The sequence below is a fragment of the Sceloporus occidentalis genome, unplaced genomic scaffold, assembly GCF_023333645.1.
Source record: "Sceloporus occidentalis isolate IW3139 unplaced genomic scaffold, rSceOcc1.0.p SCAF_73, whole genome shotgun sequence".
Lineage (NCBI taxonomy): Eukaryota > Metazoa > Chordata > Lepidosauria > Squamata > Phrynosomatidae > Sceloporus > Sceloporus occidentalis.
In genome coordinates, this window is record NW_028317053.1 from 3,170,302 (window position 1) to 3,190,110 (window position 19,809).

The window sequence follows — 19,809 nt, forward strand, 5'->3', positions numbered from 1 at the left end:
TCTCAGCTGTAGCGCCCTCCTTATGGAATGCCCTCCCTGAAGATATCTGCCACAGTGGAACGGTGGAAGCCTTCAAGAAGGCTTTAAAGACTTATCTCTTTCAACAAGCCTACCCTCCCAATTCCATCTAAGATTCTACCTCCCCTATTGTTTCTGCAGTTTGGTTTTAATAGATTGCTATGTTTTTAACAGTTTTTTTATCCGATGCTTTTACTGTCGTTTGAATTTAATTCTATTTTAATATGTATTTTATGATGTAGACTCTTTTTTACTGTTTTTACTGTTTGATTAACGACATGTACACCGCTTTGATCGTTGGAAAAGCGGTTTATAAATAAACATTTATTATTATTATTATTATTATTAGTAGTAGTAGTAGTAGTAGTATTAATATGTATGGGGCACCATGAACAGGTAGCTATACCAAAATAAATAGTACTGTTTTAGATGTGCTTTTTTAAAAAAATAATGGAACTCTTCAAAAATGACAGCCTAAGCATAACAAGAGATTTTAAAAACACATTCTAGTTTTTATCTTTAATAATGCATTTGAGTATTAAAAGGTGATGCCAGATTAGATTGGAAATGTCTGATACAGTGATCACATTCTTAAGACAGGAACAAGTGAAGTTTAAGGGGGGAAAAACAAATCCTCATTGACTGCTTACAGCTAATGTTTTTTTTGTTTTGTTTTGTTTTGTTTAACTCATTCATTTTCAAAATACACATATGTAATGCAAGTAATGTAAGCTTAAGCAGCTGCTATCTACAACCAGATTAGTTTTCAGGGAGTTTATTACAGTCACTAAAAAGGGTCTTCTCTCTCTTTCTTGCTCTCATTCTCCCCCCCCCACCAAAAAAATCTCACTCCCTCCCTCCCTCCCTCTCTCTCTATATATATAATTCTTCCACCAAAGCACTGCTGTAGTCACAGAAAACACATCATACCCATTATCTAAAATAGGAGGGATACAGCAAGGAAGCCCTACTGGGAAGGAAATATAACTATCTCGGCCATAAACTACTTAGTAATTGAAAATGTTAACATTAGCAGGAATATTGGTACTTACTGTGCCCGGATCTCTGTCTGTTCCCGTAGTAACCAAGAAATGCACAGACATGCCCGTTCAGACACAGAAGCAAGAACAGAAATAAAAAAGGGGGGAAAATTAGAACACAAGCCGCGAACAGTTTTAAAATGGCTTTTATTTATATAAGTCATTGCACATTCCTAATACAGTGATTTCCTGAAAATTACATTTTTGTAAACATGATTTACAGTTTTAACCATACACAAAGCCTAGTTCTTTCCATGACAGAATAAATTACTTTTCTTTCTTCAAAAATTATTCAAGTGCAATTTTGCCCAGTATTTCAAGGTGTCCTAAACAAACCTACAAAACAGATGTAATGCTTGAAACTTTTCATTTCAAAACATTCACCTCAAAATTTGACTCCATTTGCCCACCCTTCACCCACTCCCTTTCCTTTAAAGATTACTTTGTTTAATAATAATAATAATTAATAATAATATTAATAATAATAAGGGGGAAACAAAGAAAGAAAATTACCCACTTATTCTGTCTCAACAAGTTTCCACAATATTGTGCAGGCCACTGAGGTTACAACTAAGCATCTGTTTGGGTGCCACAATGCCCTGCATTTCATAAAAGCAGGAGATCCTTAGTGATCTCCAGGCACAAATACTGAAAACCTTCAAGCTGAACTTTTGCTTCAGTGATCGTATAAATGCAGAACTATTTAATGTTTGGCAATCAGTTTGTTCTTGGTTTTCATCCTACACAGCTCTCACTTTCTTTTAGTGATGCCCGCAATTTGCAGCAACGTGCCAAGTATTCATTTGACAAGAGTCCTAATCAGGCTTTCCATGCCTCTCACCTCTGTGGTGGTCTGCATCATGGTGCTTCTTGTCATCTTTTATTGCCAAGTGAGACTGCCCACCCAGAGCACTTGAGAGGGCAAGAAGGCCAGCGCTGCTCCCAAGTGGAGGGATTCCTGGAGGCTGAAGTCCTGATGGGTGTGGGGTTAGAGGCACTGGAGGTCCATGGCCATGCGAGAGGTGCTGAGCTTGCAACTGTTGTTGCTGTTATTTGTGGAGCCATTTCCAGGTAGGAGCAGCCCATGCAGCAGAGAGTTTTGAAGGAAGGAGAGAAAAGAAGGAGGACTGGTTAGCCAAGTGAACTCAAGACTACTTCCTGTTTCAAAGCCTATCCCCTTTCCAACCTGCTCCAGCTAATCACCCCATACTAGATTTTACAACTGCTCGAATATTTCCTCAGATATTGATCCTCTTTTGTATTACAGGACTAAGCCATGTAATTTAATCTACAGCCCGACTAACAGGAGATTTGTGCCGTCTAGACTCGTAAAGACATCTGGCACCTCTCCAAATCCACCTCTATATTAACAGAATTAGTGTAAACTCAAAGACTGCTGGCCCATATCTCCCTCCCCCTCCAAAAAAGAGCTTATTTTCACAACTGCTTTGAGTAAAGATAGAAACAATGACTTGGAAGGCTGTGTCTAAAGTAAGGAACTGCAGTAACATCCATTAGAAATATTTCTCATACTCAGTGGTCAACTCTAAGCCCATACTTTACAAGTTCATTTTGGCACCTAGCATTTATAAATTCTCCTTCTTTTCCTTTCTTAAATGTGTGCCCCACATGAGCACTGCCAGAACACAAACAGATGGCAGACCTGATAGAAATGTTACTTTGCTTATTGTTACTTCCCAAGAAGCTATATTTGAGATTGACTTCACAATGGCCATCTTTGCAGGACATGGTAAGCCAAAATTCAAAATATTGATTATAAATGAAGCAACACGCCAGTGCATTGCTGCCCAATTGCTCCCACTTGGCTCCTCCTGCAAATAGAAGTGGCATACAAGTAAGACAAGCCAGAGTCCTAATCCACAGCTTGTTCTTAGTTTATGACTGTCTGAGGAGAGAAAACACAGAGCTTCTGCTCGCAGGTCACAACAAATCATTTATTTTAACTACACAACAAATGCAACTATGCATTAGCAATAAACCAGAATTATTTAGAATTATTACACCATGCTTGTTATGCTATGTGAACACATTCAGTTTCAGATCTGACTGACTGTATAAATGATAAGGTGGTAGATCGTATCTACCTTTAACCCCACCCAAGAATGAGATTAAGATGGGCTGCAATAACCCATGTGACTGATTCCAAACGTAAGTGCAAAGGCAGTCATTAAGCTGCAAGTTTCAGTCCTTTACACATCTAATCAGATATGTAAATCACACTGACTTTCATGAAACATACTCCCAGGGAAATACATATGCCATTAAAACCTAAACCTTAGATCTTGGCTACCTAAAAGTCCCATCAAATCCTCATTTATTTCTTCCAAAATTTAACCAAATTGCTTACATTAGTACTTTCTATTTTCATGACTTCAGACAAATTGCAAATCCCATGAGATAATAGAACAACAAGGTTCTGTATTAAACCCAGCTTTTCATGGTACAACCACACCAGTTTCAGCTATCATGTCTGTTACAGATTAGCATTTTTGAATGATATTGTTTCTTTTAAAAATGGTCAGAACAGCCTGTTCTATGTCTAAACAGGAACATAGTTTTTAAAGGAAACAAGAATTTGGGGGGACATAAGGGGAAAACAGAAACTTGTTTCCCCTGCAGGTACTTAAAGAAAGTCAGATAAACATCTCTACTTTTCAAGTTAAAATTGGCCACTTGCTATCAATAAAATTCTAGAAACAAGTTGTTTGGACAGGCAGTGAAATCTAGTACATAGCAATTTGGAGAGAGCTAAATTTAAAATCTGTCTCAGTTACAATCTCATTAGGTAGCTCTGAGCAAGTCATGAACTCAGCTGCATTTCCTATAATTAAAAAAAACTAACCCAACCCACAAAGTTATTAAGATGGTATAAAGGATTTCACATTCACAATGCAAATTTTCTATGTAAGAACCCTTTCATTGCATGACTGTTCTAACAGACCCATCATACTACATATTGGATATATTAGAAGCACCTCTTTTAATACAGACATAATTATTAAGATAGTCCACTCTACAGGATTGTTGCCATTTAAGTTTTTATTTTGTTTCATTTTCATCATGACTATTCCACTCAGGTGTTCTTCACCTGTGCTCTGCCCCTCTTCATGCCAACACTCAGAAAAAAAACAGTGGCTCACTCAAATCAAGTACAGCAACTTTTCATGTTATTTCCCCAGCAGCCCATTTTAATACTGAAAATGCTTTTTCCAATATTGATTTGCAGTACCTTTACAGAAAGTCATATAGCAAAAATACTACATTCTTTCCATTTTAAGTAATTAAAACAAACTGGAGAATGGATAGTCTAACTTGTATCCATGACAGGGATGGAGGGTGAGTTGCAAAGAATGTAGGACAGGGGTGGGTTGTGTGGCTATGTGGAAAAGCTCTGTCCCCAGAACCACACCTCCCATACATTTTGACTGTGTGTATAGGAGCTCTGTGTGTACACCTGTATGGTTATCAAACATGTATGGAAACACCATAACTGGGCCAATGTCCATCTTGCATGGAGGACCTCTGTTAACATTAGTACCCACAAAAAGCCCAAAGTAGAGACAGTGGAGAACTTGAATGACTGATTATTAGCAGTAGGGGCAGGAATATCCCACAGTACATGACAACCCTCCCCATGTTTGACCATTTTTTCAATGTATGGGGGAAGGTTATCTGTCACTCTCTCTCCTCTACCTAAAAATACAGGCACTTCCCCTGACATACAGTGTGCCCTTGTTTTATGCGGGGGATCTGTTCCGACCCCCCCCCCCACACGTCAAACGAAAAACGAGTACGCTCGAGCCCCATTGCAAGTAATGGGGCTTGTGCTTGTGGCGGTGTGCGCACACCATTGTTTCTTCTGGCACACAGCACCGGAAGAAGCAGCGCTGCTTTTAGCATATACTGAAAGCAGCGTATAATGCACCCGCGTTTGATGCTGTTCAACAGATAAATCTGCTGTGGACAGCTGAAAAGTTTAATCATGAAATTAACAGTGCAAAATCACTACTACTTTTATTGCTGATTACTTGTTGATGTTTTTGCAGCCCAGTGTAGTACTGGGCAAAGCATCAGTATCTACATCATTTTCCAAAGGAGTCCTTGTACCAACTGGTGCCAACAATTAGTTGGCACAGGGCTGAGAAAGCTTCTAGAATCCACTTCAGTGTGATAGAAAGAGTTGTATTATAAAGTAGTTATTTATAAAAGCAAAAAAAAAAAAAGTGCTTTCCACTTGAAGATAGACAATAGGGCTCCTGACTTCAGTGCTTCATCTGAATGTGCTTCTAGTTGTCTTCAACAGTTGTCTCCCACCCTTCATGGAATACTAGATATGGCAGGAAGCCTCTAATTAAGTTTCTCACTTTATCCAAACCAGAAAACTATCGTTCTCAGCTTCAGAACACTGTCATGGATAAAAAATGTGTTTTAAAATCATGGCCTATTATGAAGGTGGTTGACTGTAGTTTCCTGATCTGGATTAAATAGGAGGCTATTTAATTAAAGACTTCCCAGCTTACCAAGTGTGCAAAACATCATGGTCGAAATAGAAGAGACAAAGGCAAAAGTCTAATTTTCATTGACAAAAACATTATTGTTTAAACCAGTGCAACATTTTTTATATTAAACATTTCTTTATTCATAGTGCTCCTCTCTATAAAAATCTTTTTGGAGCATGTTCAAAAGAAGTTACAATACTGCTTTTTTAAATACCAACTTTCAACCCACAGAAAGTTAATTGAAAGACTGCATTCTTAAATAGGCAAAAGAAATATGTACTATACGTTCTTAATTTTTGTCGCAAATGGGAGTCTGCATGCAAAGAACTGTCCAACAGATATTTGTAGCAAACGATATTTGAAGGGTTTTCTTTGCAGAAATAGTGATTGAGGCTTTCACCCTCTTCTCTGAATTCCAGTGTAAACCACATTGGAATTTTGAGGTTTGAATACTTAGGTATAATTGTACAGCATTTAAGAGATTTAGAAAACTAAAGTTCTACTTATCTCAAATGTTCTTTATCACATAAAGATGGGATAAACTCTCCACCCTCAATTGGTACCCAAGGCCACAATTAAATGTTCATCTTCTGTCTTTAACTGTGATATGAATGAGCCTTTTGCACAAGGAAGCTGAAAAATCCGGGTCTTTTGACTAAGTTGTGTGTTTCATTTAGAGCAAGAAACACTGTTCAACAGCTTCAGAAAAAGTGGGAGGTTGAAGCATAACTTGAAAGTTATTTTCATAACTGCCTTTTTCCAAACCCATAAAGCATAGTTATATGGATTCAGGCACAATGTGATACTATAGTTAGTTGGAACATTTTCTTGTTTACCAGCTCATGCAGAAGGGCTGAAGATGCCCTTCTGCATGAGCTGCATGTGTTCATAATAAACCATAATATGTCCATCCAAAATGTGGTCATTGTCTTCTTTTTATAGCTGTTCAGACATTATATGATCATGCCGAATCCAGAGATGCTTTATGCAAAAATGTTGTCTTTGGAATGAAACTCCTTAATTCCTTACTAGTGTTTGTGCTGGCTAGGACTTGTGGGAGCTGTAGGCCAAAAACATGTAGAAGCCCTGAGTTGCTTACCCAACAAAAGTCAATTGCTAATAGAGAAGACCCAATGAACATGCAGCATTTACATACACTGTATCTTACAGTTCAGAAACTGATTCAAAGATTCCTGTTCTAATTGGGACGACCAATTGGATTTATGTCACTAGCATTAATTGCATTTACTAACATAAAAAGAATTATCATAAGCAGCAATACAGGCTGGAACATATGTTCACTCCAAATGAATAGATGGATTATAAGGCTCTCTTGTCCTATGTAAAAATCCCTGGATCACACTGGCATGTCTATGCACACAAATATTGTGTGTTTGCTTCCATATCTACACATGTTGCTCAGTCTGAGTTACATGAAAGTTAATCCTTTAAAAATTCATAGTTGCCACTTCTGTCTTTCCCTCTGTGTGGTGGGATGAAGTATATCCTCAAAAGGTGACTGTCCTATAAGCACTTTTAGCTGTTCAAACTATTATGATAATAAATTTAAGAAGCTCTGACACATTCTCATGAACTTACATTGCTATCAGGAATAGAGTATCTGATGTGAACAAGTCATGAAACAGAACATAATAATAAAAGACTGATAATAGAACCAATTATGTAGGTGCAAAAAGCCCTCAAAACTTGTCATCCAAACCCCAAAGGTCATCTCTTTATACTGTGTGAAACAAGCACACTGGGAGAAAGTCTCAGTACTGCCAATGTTCATTACAGACTATATGTGTGTACCTTCGCCCCTCTTAACTCACGGATCTTGGATCTGCGACCTTGGAAATCCATGGAGGAACAACCTCCACTATATTTAATGGAGGACACCCCATTCAAGCCTATGGGGCTTGAATATGCATGAGCCTCCACTTTCGCCGGTGGGGGGGGGGGGGGATCTTGAATGGTTCCCCTGCAAAAACACAGGGCCAACTGTATATGTGTCTTCAAGTTGCCATTAATTTCATTAGGATTTACTCAGACATGGAATACTCAGATGATTTATCAGTTTCTTGTACCTTATTACTTCTTTTTGTTTTTAAGATTGAAAACAGAATTCATTAAGAGGCAAATGTGGAGGGATATTGGAGGGTACACTGTGCTGGGCCACATTATTTGTAAATCTAGCTCCACTCTCTCTACTGCTGTTCTGTATCCAAATGTATGTAATCCAATAAAAGGTATATTAAAAACTAGGTACCATTTCCCTCCTCATTTTTCAAGGACATTAAAAGATGTACATAGGCTAGCACTGCTACAGTGATAACACTTGCAAGCTGTTGTGTTCTGTGCTATATTTCATGATTATTACAGTTGCTTCCTACTTTTTGACTTTCTCTTACACACATACATTTTCACTGATGGCATCCTTCTTTAATGGTAAACATGCAGCACTAGACTAACCTAGAGGAAACCAGTGTATGTGAACTCTGCTTTGCTGTGTCATGATTTGCCAGAAAAAGAAAGAACACAAGGCATTTATGTCACGCTGGGTAGAACAAAAGGCACTCTGTTAGCAAAAAGCAATAGATCATCTGTTGGGACTTTTCTTTCTGTCTTTTTTAAAGTTTGGAGGTGGTTCTACAACTTGTTCAGGTGATAATAATGCAGAATGTCTACAGTGCAGGTTCAGTTCTGTGTGGATTCTGAAGCAAAACCATGACTCTGAGGAACTAAAATATTCCATCCTGGTGCCTGAGGGTTAAAACAATAAATTAGTATTCATAGGATTTTTTTAAATCATACAACAGCCTACATTTATATTGTACCCAAGTAGAGGCCAACCATATTTGTAGAGGGGGGATATAAATAGGATAGCAAACAGGGATGACAATTCCACCTCCTAATATATACTTTCCCCTTATCTGTAGGCCCACAGTTACAGGTAAAGTAAGAGCTGGTGTGCAGACTTGCTCTTCTAAATATTGCTCCTTGACTACAATATTGAGAGACAGAGGAGCAAAGACAATCCAAGGAAGCAAACCAATGTGTGAATAATATCTCCTTTTATATCGAACTTGCCAGTTGAATTTGCTTGTGTGGCCTTTACATTACATATCAAGAGTCCAGTTTTTGCAAGGATGTCCAAAGAAAAACATCAGCATGCTTCAAAGCCTAGCCTACTAAAGCAAAAATAAATGTGGGAAGAAGGGCCATGCACCGTGGCTATGTCTGTCTCTATGCCTGCAGTCACTCACAGACACAAGACAGAGTTGAAAGAAGCTCAGTTCTTTGGGCTGAAATTAAAAATTGGTTAGAAAGTTAAACATTCATAACTAAAGTAATACAATGTTTGCTTTTCATTGCTTTGGAATGTTTTCCAGTGTAGGCTAAGGCTTAAATCTTCAGGGGATTTTTCTTAAAGTTCACTTGTGTGGGAAAAAGGAAGTGGGGAGGAGGAAAACCAAGGAGGAAACCTGCACTTTGTATACACAGTAAAGTATGTTTAGCAAACTGGATTTACAACATTTACAATAACCAATGCAAGTGAACTTTCTTAAGTGTCAGAACAGGGAACAGAAACACAGCAGCATCACAATCTGAAAACAACATTAAGAAAGTTTGGGAATAAAAACTGAGAGGAATTCTGGAGCTTTTTAGCAGAGCTTAAGAATCACACTCATCTGCTGTTGTTCTTTTTACCACTTCTCCCAAGCAAAATTCTGCGAAGTGCGTGATTTTGTGTCCAAAAGACTAACTTTCAAAACTCTAACTTTTCACTGGCTAAATAAATTTATTTTATCTATGTTTTTGGGACCCTGCTGAAGTATTTCAGCACTTAGGAAGAAATGTGGTTGGCTGTCTGTTTCTGCATTCTTATCACCCATTATCAGGCAGCTTTATTTGTAATAGCATAAATTTAGTTTCATATTTGTGGGAGGGGAGAGCATTGGATTTGATTTTTGTTTGTTTTTTTTAGAAAAACGCATGATGAGGCTCGGGTCTTTTACACTTGAGACATCTGGTCTCCCAAACTATTTCAGTCAGCATCTTTCCCCTATGTCTCAGCCAGCAGAACATTCAACAAATACACTAAGGCTTAAGCCTTCTGTCCCATATATCCCCTAGCAGGCACCTGATGTTATTTTGCCTTCCTGCACACCCCCATTGTCTTTAAAAACAACAACATTCAAACCTCAGACAGCATTTGACATTAAATGCCAACTGCTGCTGAGGATTCCAAAGATCATGAGAGGCAAAAACTAAGCAGTTGTAGCTTTACGTCTTTGCTTTCACTTCTCTTTGCATCCACATTTCTGTTTTGCAACAAAACATGCATCCCAGTTATTTATAGGCTTTCTAAAGATTAACTGCATGCTCATAATAAACCCTCAAGAGGTTAACCTCATCCTCTTAAGCTTCACACACTACAATCTCAGAGATAGCTGGCAACCACCGCCAAGAAGAGGAAAAATAATCCAGCATCGTGCTAATCCTTTAGTCAATCACCTCATGCAATGATGGAAAGCCCTTTGGAGGCCGACAACTCAATCTGTCTCACAAGTACTGTCAGTCCAAGAGATACATTTCACAGAACCATTAGCAGCACACCTCAAAGGGGGGAGGGGGGAACCTGACACCTCTCAAGTATCAAATTCTTTTTGAAGATGCTAAACTGAAAGGCTCTCACAGACTGCCTACTTCTTGTAAGTACTGTGAACCACACTTAGAAAGGCTTTTGCTTTTTTATTTTTTTTAAACAGTCTAACAATCTGCATCAACCTTATATGGTGATTTTATTGGCAACCAGTGTGGTCCAATTACAACTGTCATTCAAATTTCTTGGCATGCACAACTTTTAATTTTCCAGCCTGTTGCTTAACCATCTTCTTCCTTCTCCAATCCCTTCAAATTCTACCAAGATAATCCACTTAAACCCTTCATGCCATAATCTAGATTCTCTCCACTCAGAGCAAAATCTACCACCATGCTCAAACCTAAGACAAACAGAAAGGGGACCACATGAAAGCATTTAAGTGCTTAGATTGCCAGGTCACTACTTCACTTAATTTTTTCCTTTAAAAGTAGTTAATTGGAGACATCTGTATGCCCATCAAAGATGAACAGAACTGTCTGCGTAAAGAGTGGGATGTGCATATTTTGTCCTGTCTACTCCTCGCTACTTGTTCCCACATATACCACTTTCAGTTCTCCTTCCATGGCAATAACTACCAAGTTGCATAACTCTACAAACTGTACAATCTGAATAGAACCAATATGTTGAGACAAATGTCTTTTCATGCATTCTGTTTGGCAGAAATATCTCCTTTTGTTGCTCTTCTTCTCCCCACCGTCAAATATCTATTTGCTCTCTACATTGTACGTACTTACCATCCTGAGCTAGTTTGTTTTATTTCAAAACATGTCTATCTTTCAACAACCTCATTTTTGCTAATTGGAGGCTTATCCACCCTGTAAACACACACACACACACACACACACACACACACACACACACACACACTCCTCTTGCCCCCTAATTCATGTGCCAAGTGAAAACAAAAATTCAGCCTTGCCTCCATAGTTAGTCATTCTCAATTAACAGGGCAAAGGAAGAATTTAGAAACAATTATTTGGCATCACTGTGTCATGCCATGAAGCACAGCTCTGTAACAACAATAAAGTTAACTCTCATTGGGAAGTACCAAGAATGCAGATTCTGCTTGATGTTCAAGCTCAGCTATTAGGGATCTGCATAACTTCCTCCTCCAATACAATTTTTCTCCTCCACCCTCTCCTTTGCCCCTACTTTCAGGGAACAGAAATATCTTTTAGCAGTGTTAAGCCACTGGCTACTTGATTGTGTTTCCAGTGCTGGAGAATGCACCAGCCTATTTGCATTTTAAAAAGAAGTCTTTCACAACCTTTCACTCTCACAATAGACGTCTAAACCGATAAATTGCTATTTCTTTTATTAGCCCGAAAGACACTGCAGTTTAAGAGCATGGCCCCCGCAATTGTTCTTTACACTAAGTTGGGTCCCTGAACAATACTGACAGCTGCTATCAAACTGGGCTGCAGCTTACTTTCGGTGCAGCTGCTGCTTGTAGGAACAGACAGGCTCCTGATGCCTCCTCCCCTCTGGGGAGACAGACTGACACAGTGCATGTTCAATGAAGAGGAGCAAAGGTCCACTGAATTGTCAGCCCAATTTTATGCTACTCCAATTTTCCAGTGTGCACACAATCCCTTTCAAACAAATCAAGCATATGTCAGAGCATGAAACTTATTGTGCAGCGTAAGATAATTATTGATATATACAAATGTGCAGACAGAGAAAAAGAGAGAATCTCTTATTGGACCAACTTGGTGGAAATGTTTTTTTTAAAAAAAAGAAAGAAAGAAAGAAGCAGCAGCAGTAGTAGTGAGCTTTGCAGTGCACAAGATTATTCTTCAGGCTATAATAGAATTGTCAAATCAGCTGTGCCTGAAGTTCAGATGAGGAAGAAAGGCTAGACTGTGGTAGTTTGGGTTAGACAGGATTGTATGTAGCATTTATGAACACTCAATGAAAACTGAAGTATATTTCTACTGGCAAGTGGCATGTCAATTCCTCAAGTACTTTACGGCTACAATCCTCTATAAACTTGCTATGGAATAAACCCTAGAAAATGAGGACATTTCCATCTGAGTAAATTTACACAGGGTTGCACTGGATGAGGCAAAAACAGCACCTATGTAAAAGCTGTCTTTAATGAAACAATTACAGGCTTTCAGATTGCAACTTGCTTATGAAAGCTAATGGCCTATATCCAATTGCTAGTCCCAAGTAAAACAGCATCACTGAATCAATTGCTGAATGGTAAGTCAACCATTCTGTAAAGATGACTGATTCAATGGGTCTTCTCCAGTTGAGACTAGCAATTAGATTTAGGTCAATGAATGGCAGTCTGATTCTTTTAAAATATACCATTAAGTAGGGAGGGGGAGAGGGAGCAACACAGGGCAGCTTACAAAAGAATAAGTCAGAGCATTGTTCTTTGGGGTCAGGCTTGCACCCTCCCAAGGAAGAGGGAATATTTTGGAGCAAATATAAACCCAGCCAGATATGTTGTAAAAGCATCATGGTCCAGTTGGAAAGTTCTTCCTTTTAAAGAAAATCAATTGCCACTGTTTCATTTCTGCTTAATAGCACTGTAGATATAGCTGTGATTTCTTCTCAAATTATGCCCATTATCCAGAGGTGTTTGAGAAATGAACAAATAGACCAGGTGAGCTTTTGAGCAGAACTTTCATGTCAAGAATCTGTCAGACAAGTGAGGGTTACAAAGACAGCAGGCAAACAGAGACTTAATTACTATTTTTAAAGTACTTGATTGGAGGGAGAAGGGAAAGAAACAAGGACCTGGTTTGAAAGGAGGAGATGTTTATGCAGAGCTAATCTGTCAAGTGTAATAAAGCAGCTTGAATAAAATTTAAGCTGAAAATCCACTGACACTCCCCATTGCAGGGAGGAATAGCTATTAAAAGGAAATGAAGGTCACCCTCCCAGTTTATTTCACCTAATTGACTGCCAATAGCTTACCACAGGCAAAGCAACAGCAGATCTACAATTGAGGAACTGATAAAAGGAGAGTTTTCAAGCTGAGGCTCATTCTTTTAATCCTCCCTCGCTCTTATGGGGCTTTTTTTCCATCTCCAGTTGGGATGTAATTTTAAGCACAGATGGATTAACTGGTCCCATTGTCTGTAGACGTCATTGGACTATGGCACTGTTAATCCATACAGCAGCATGTCTAATTATCATTACAAAGTGTCTGAGGGAACTATAAAGACCAGCAGGGCATCTTCTCACAAGCAATTAACATAAATTGATAAATGAATAATTTGAATCTGCTCAAGGCACTTGCATATGAATAAAATCAGAAGGAAGAGAAGCACTTCTTGTTTCAGCTCCTTTTGCTTATTCTGGAAGGACAAGAAACCCAAGCAATTGTACTTGGGCATAGAAACAGGACTTGGGAATTGAATTCAGCAGAGAGAACACAGACCTCATGAAGTTCAGTAGTGCAAAACAAATTAGTTACCTGGGATTGACTATCACTCACAACCACACACTATGACAGTATGACAGATCACAGTCAACTATAGATTAGCATGACCTGAACAAGCAACCCTACTCTCTGGGCTTTGCACTTTTCCTCCTCCCTTCATGTAGTCAGAAGGAGTTTGGAAACATTCATTTCTGCTTAGGCATAGTTTTCTCTGTTTGCCCTGATTTAGAACTGTAATTAAGATTGACTGGTTATTTTAAAGATCCCGGTTTCAATAACTATGGATTGAAATTAAGCACAGTTAATATTAACCACAGTTTATTGGTCCAGCAGACATGATCAGCTGTGGTTAAGCAGATCCCAAAACTTCACAGCCACTCCTTTCAGCTAAGCAAAGCAAACAAATGTCCTCAACTGCTTCAGAGAGTTGTACCAAAAGAGGAGGGAAAGGGGGCCACCAGGCCATCAAAGGACTCAAATGCAATGAAATAATTTGTTAATCTCAGGGACTGTATTTCAATTTCGGCAGCCTTTGCTTTGGCAACCAACTAACTACCAAACTCCAAGGTACAGAGCAGAACAAAGCCAGAAGCTTTTTAAAAAATAAGCAAACAAGCAAATTAAATAAAGATATGAATATGCAGTCCTAATCAGGCATTATCACTTTACAAAATGTGCTTTCAGTAATTCTACCAATTTGAAAGTTACGCAGGTACCAAGAAAAATGCTGTTTACGAATTAGCCTTAATTATCAAAAGCAGTTATTACATATCAAACATTAACACATTAAAAGTACCAAAGCAATAAGAAAGGAAAGCTGGTTATACACACTGTAGGAGGTAGACCTGGAAGGCCACGTACCCCGATGATGGCATTCAGCTCAGCCATGGTCACTTGTTTGGCACGTTCTACAGCTTGAGCCACTTGCTGTTGATGCTGGAAAAACAAACATGACATTTGTACTATTGTAATAAGGATATTTTAACATATGAAAGGAGTATTTCCAAGCTGCAAACTAGTTCTCCATGTAGAAGAGGACATTACAGTAGGGCCTTCCCTTATGTGGTGGATCTATTCCGGATTCCCCCATGTAAAAGGAATGCTGCATATGCTCAAGCCCCATTCAAAAGAATTGGGCTTGTGCCCACGGCACAGCACACATGGCTTTCAACGCATGCTGAAAACCACATAAGTTGCACCTGCATATGATGTGGATGTATTGTAAAGTGCACTCTTGTTTTACGCGGGGATCCATTCTGGACCCCACCCCCCCTACATAAACCAAAAAATGTGTATGCTCAAACCCCATTACAATTAATGGGGCTTGTGATTGTGGCAGCGCACGGTATCCATGGTGCACGCACACCACAGGTGTGAGTGCCATTGTTTCTTCCAGTGCATGGCACCAGAAGAAGCAGCGTATAATGCGCCCACATATGACGCGGGCGCACTGTACTTGCCATTTGACAGTCACAAATCCTTGGCTTAAAAAATATTACAACTTTTCTACAAGTGAATGTATCTAATATATATTATACAATAATATATATTATTGTATTTTGACACAGAGCTTGGGTTTTTATGCCATGGAAAGCCAAAATTTAGAGGAACAAATATTATACCCAATTGTTCCCATTTGAAACAAGAGTGGCTAAATGAATAGCATACTTTCAGTTCTTGGCTTGCTGTAATGTACAGAACTAGCAGGAGCCAGCCCTTCAGTCTGTTCCTTTCCCAAAAGCCCAAAGAAATAAGCCAGAGCTTCTTCTTTGCTTATTTCTGGTTTACAAATTCTATGATGGTGTTTTCCTAAATACTAAAATTCCCATCAGATTTATGACATATATTTTCAGAGTAATTAACAAAATAAGATCTCATTCTAGAAACTGGTTCTCCAGCAAAGTTAGTATTGTAGAACAACTGAAGTGCCAGCTCAGTGACACATACTTCGGCACCATAATGATATCCAACTCTAACCAGGATTAATGGTTAAGCAGAACAGTGACGGACACAAACACCACATTTCTACCCACAAATGTGGTAGAGCAGAACTGTGCTAATCCAGCCTCTGAAGTATCAAGTTTTTAAAATAGCAGAATTCTACAGGCCAGATACATGGTAATATGAATTTTTCATGAAACAGCAGTTCAACAATAATCACCACAATATTGTGTCTCCATCAACATAGTAGCAGGGTTCTTATTTTTTTAATTGCATTTGATTTATCTAGGAATCATACTTTACAAATGCCACTCAAAAGTTTTAGAAAGCTGCTATTAAATGCCAGCATTTTTATTTACATAGAATTTAACAAATGGCTAGACTAGCAGCTGCCAAGCTAGCACTGGCATTAAAAAAATCTTGATAATCTTTTTAAGTCTGCTTCCCTCTGTGTTGGAAACAATAATTTTGTGGTTGAGCTATTTCACCAGTTATACAGTTGGTGTATCCCATCTCATCTGCTAGACCAAATTAACCGGGGGCCTGCATACTTTAGCTACAACAGATGTTCCTCACTCTTGTGAATTTTAATAAAATTAACATCTTTAAAAATTAACCAATTTACAAACAAAGATGCAACATAATTTCACTTTAAACAGCTGAACATTTGTACTTACTTCTTGAGACAAAAATGGGATGACTTGTGCACAGATTGTATTCAATCTCTTGGCAATTTCTGTCTATAGAGAAAAGTAAATATTTGGATTAAAACATGCCATTCTGTTAGTTAATTTATATAATCATGTAAAATACAATTGTTATAAAAAATTAAAGCAGCCCAACATTATATACAATTTCTAAAGTGTTGTATGGTTAATCAGAACAGGGTTCAGTCTGCTGAACAACATCTGTTATGTCTCCAGCACCTCAACTCCTCATATATTAGGGCACAAATCTATTCTTTGTTAAGTAGCTCATTAGCAAGTAAAGCATTGGTTAAAATCCAGCATGAACTAAAGACTTTTAGATTGACAAATCTATTGATTTTCATGTGACTAGGTCATTATATGAAATCATTTGTCACAAAGGTATGTTTTTTAAAAAGATATCTTTTTAAATTTCAATACAGGTTGAAAGAGCAAATGAATCTTTTCGATGAATTAAAGAAAAACATGCCAGTAGAAAGCATCCTTAAAATAAATGCTTTTCTAGACTGGTACACCTAGAGTGAAGACATGCCCCCCACTAAGTTCTTATCCACAGAACAAAGTTACATTGTTATTTCTGTCTCTAGGAAATTGGATTCATGTCCTGGAAGACAGTAAACCAAACTTAATTCAAATTCAGGGTTTATTTAAACTACATTGTATATTATGTCTGAACTTTACCAGAATTAATTTTGGTTCATAATCCAATAAAATTGTGAGCGCTAGCCTTCTCAACCCACTTTTGTATGACTCAAGCTAAAAAAGAAAAACCAAGACAGGATAGGACAGGATCATGCAACTCTCTGGTAAAGGGGTGGAGTGAATAAACCTATAACACTGGAGCTCTGTTTAGCAAGACTGAACAAAGATTGCTTGAAATTTCAAGTGAAATCAATCAAATAGGATGATTTGCTGTTAACTGCCTTCATGCTGGCCCATGGCGACCCTATGGATGAGGCATCTCCAGGCCCCCCGTCCTCTACTGCTCTATTCAGCTCCTGCAAACTCATATTCATGGTCTCTTTAATAAAAAAGATTTTCACACGACATCATTATATCATTCCTTTCTTGTCCCAAAGTGTAGTGGAATCGTCATAACAGATAGATGATTCCAAAAGATTTTCACACGAGGCTGTTAGTGTTCTTAAAGCATTGATATATCAGAATTCAGCAATAAATGATTACAAAACGATTTCAAAACAGTTGAATTGCTGAATTCTGATATATCAATGTTTTAAGAACACTAACAGCCTCATGTGAAAATCTTTTGGAATCGTCTATCTGTTATGATGATTCCACTACACTTTGGGACGATAAAGGAACGATGTAACAATGGCGTGTGAAAATCTTCAATCCTTCTATCATGTGGCCTTCCTCTCTTTCTACTTCCCTCCGCCTTTCCTAATATTATTGTCTTTTCCAACGATTCATGCTTTCTCATGATGTGTCCAAAGTATGACAGTCAAAGTCCTGACTTCTAGGAATATTTCTGGCTTGATCTGCTCTAGGACCCATTTGTTTGTCCTTTTGGCTGTCCATGGAATCCTCAGCACTCTTCTCCAGCAGCACATCTCAAATGAATGGATTTTCCTTCTTGACTGTCCAGTTCTCACCTCCATACATGGCAATAAGGAATACAGTGGCTTGTATGATTCTGACTTTTGTGCTAAGTTGTATGTCTTTGCATTTTAGGAAATAGTATGATACACAGGCTTTTAATATCCATTCCAAATCTAGATATCTAATCCAGGTGTCATGAAATTTTTAAAAGCTGGTCACTATGTTCAATAAAGGCTGCATCTGTATTGCAAAAATAAATTAGTTTGACACTAATTTAACTATCATGGTTCAATGGTATAGAATTCTTGGAATTATAGTATGTTGTGGTACCAGAGCTTTCTCATAGAGAAGGCTAAATGCCTCACAAAACTAAAATTCCTGGAATTCCATAGTACTGAGCCAAGGCAATTGAAGTGATGTCAAATTAGATTGTTTCTGCAGTGCAGATCCAAGCTAAGAGACTTAGAACCATCCAGTAGTTTGTATTGCTGAGTGTTCACTTGCCAGACATAATCTAGAAGGCTAGAAATCCAAATTGTACACAGAGCATCTCTACCACACTTGAAAGAAATCACTTGAGTATCTCACAGTTTATCTAAATTCAGGGAATGTTCATTCATGGTTATCCAGCTGTGAGAAAAGTTTATCACAGCATTTGTAATGAGCACTATGAAACCAATGCCAGTACTTGTTATTGTTTACTCCACTTACATTTAATAATTCCAAGTGGAATAAACTCCCTTGGAGTGTGGTGGAGTCTCCTTCTTTAGAGGTCTTCAAACAGAGGCTGGATGGCCATCTGTCGGGGATGCTTTGATTAAGATTTCCTGCATGGCAGGGGGTTGGACTGGATGGCCCTAGTGGTCTCTTCCAACTCTATGATTGTATGATTATGTAAATCTACAGGTTATCATGATATAGTTTGTTTTTGAGGGTATACTCTTCTCACAAAAAAACATTACTCTGTGATTACCCTTTTTTCAATAATGTCTTCATTTTTGTCCATTCATTTATTTCTACTGTATATCCTGCCCTGTCAGTATGGCTTTGGGGGCTAGAAACAATCCAGTTTCATTGTCTGATGGTGAGGCATGGCCCAAGTGTGTGTGGAGGTGTGTTCCTTCAAGTCGCCCCTTGACTTATGGTGACCGCATGAATTTCATATTGTTTTCTCAGGCAAGGAATGCTCAGAGGTTCTTTTACCACTTTCTTAATAATAATAATAATAATAATTTAATTTATTTCTATACCGCTATTCCAGGGATCACAGCAGTGTACAACAGCTTCTTCCTCTGAAATACAGTATACAACACTAAGAATTCATTGGTGGTTCCCCATTCAAGGACTAACCAGGGCTGAACCTGCTTATCTTCCAAGAGCAGACAATATTTTATGTCTTTAGGGTATAAAAACCATGAATTCCTTCTAGAACAAACTGTGAAAGAGGAAAAATGTGGAGTATGCTTGGAGAGTAGTATGCCAGGACTGGATTTGTCCTGTTCTACTTCCCAAAGTTTGGATGTAGAGAGGAAACAATCCATTATGTGACCATAAAATTCTGCAATCTGCGCTGGGCATGCCATCTGAATGGCAATATTCATTCTCCTTTAATATTACAATGGTATTGCACTGCATGATAGGCCTGTCATCATACTCCCCTGAGGAGCTGGGAAAGCAGGTATTTCAATGCTGCTTAGTTCAGAGGAGGGCTCACAGGAAGGAGAAATAGGCAGAGTAGTAAAGCTAGCAGATTCCCAGGGTCATGCTACACCTACCACTAACATTTCCAAAATGGGCACAGACCTGCTGAGAGAAGTAATGTCTGCTCCTGGAAACACTCCAGCACCTACTTCAACTTTCCATGTGCATTTTTGCTGGAGGGAAATTCTGCCCAGTCATTAGTGGTAATATTTGGCATGCCATTCACATATTTACAATGTTTGCTATAGCATCATGTGCA

General features: G+C 38.4%; 1 protein-coding gene across 4 annotated transcripts in view; it reads right to left on the bottom strand.

Moving 5' to 3' along the window:
- Positions 1-19,809, bottom strand: part of LOC149286018 (transducin-like enhancer protein 1) — an 86,001-nt gene that overhangs the window by 42,368 nt on the left and 23,824 nt on the right. For 2 of the 4 annotated variants that reach the window (XM_089494537.1, XM_089494536.1), the window contains exons 5-8: positions 16,260-16,322; positions 14,503-14,577; positions 1,900-2,104; positions 1,071-1,087 (exon numbers count right to left, since the gene is read on the bottom strand). In XM_089494537.1, the coding sequence (XP_089350663.1) occupies positions 1,071-1,087; positions 1,900-2,104; positions 14,503-14,577; positions 16,260-16,322 (360 nt within the window). Of the gene's footprint in view, positions 1-1,070; positions 1,088-1,899; positions 2,105-14,472; positions 14,578-16,259; positions 16,323-19,809 lie in introns of all 4 variants that reach the window. The other 2 variants (XM_089494534.1, XM_089494533.1) reach the window with 1 other exon arrangement.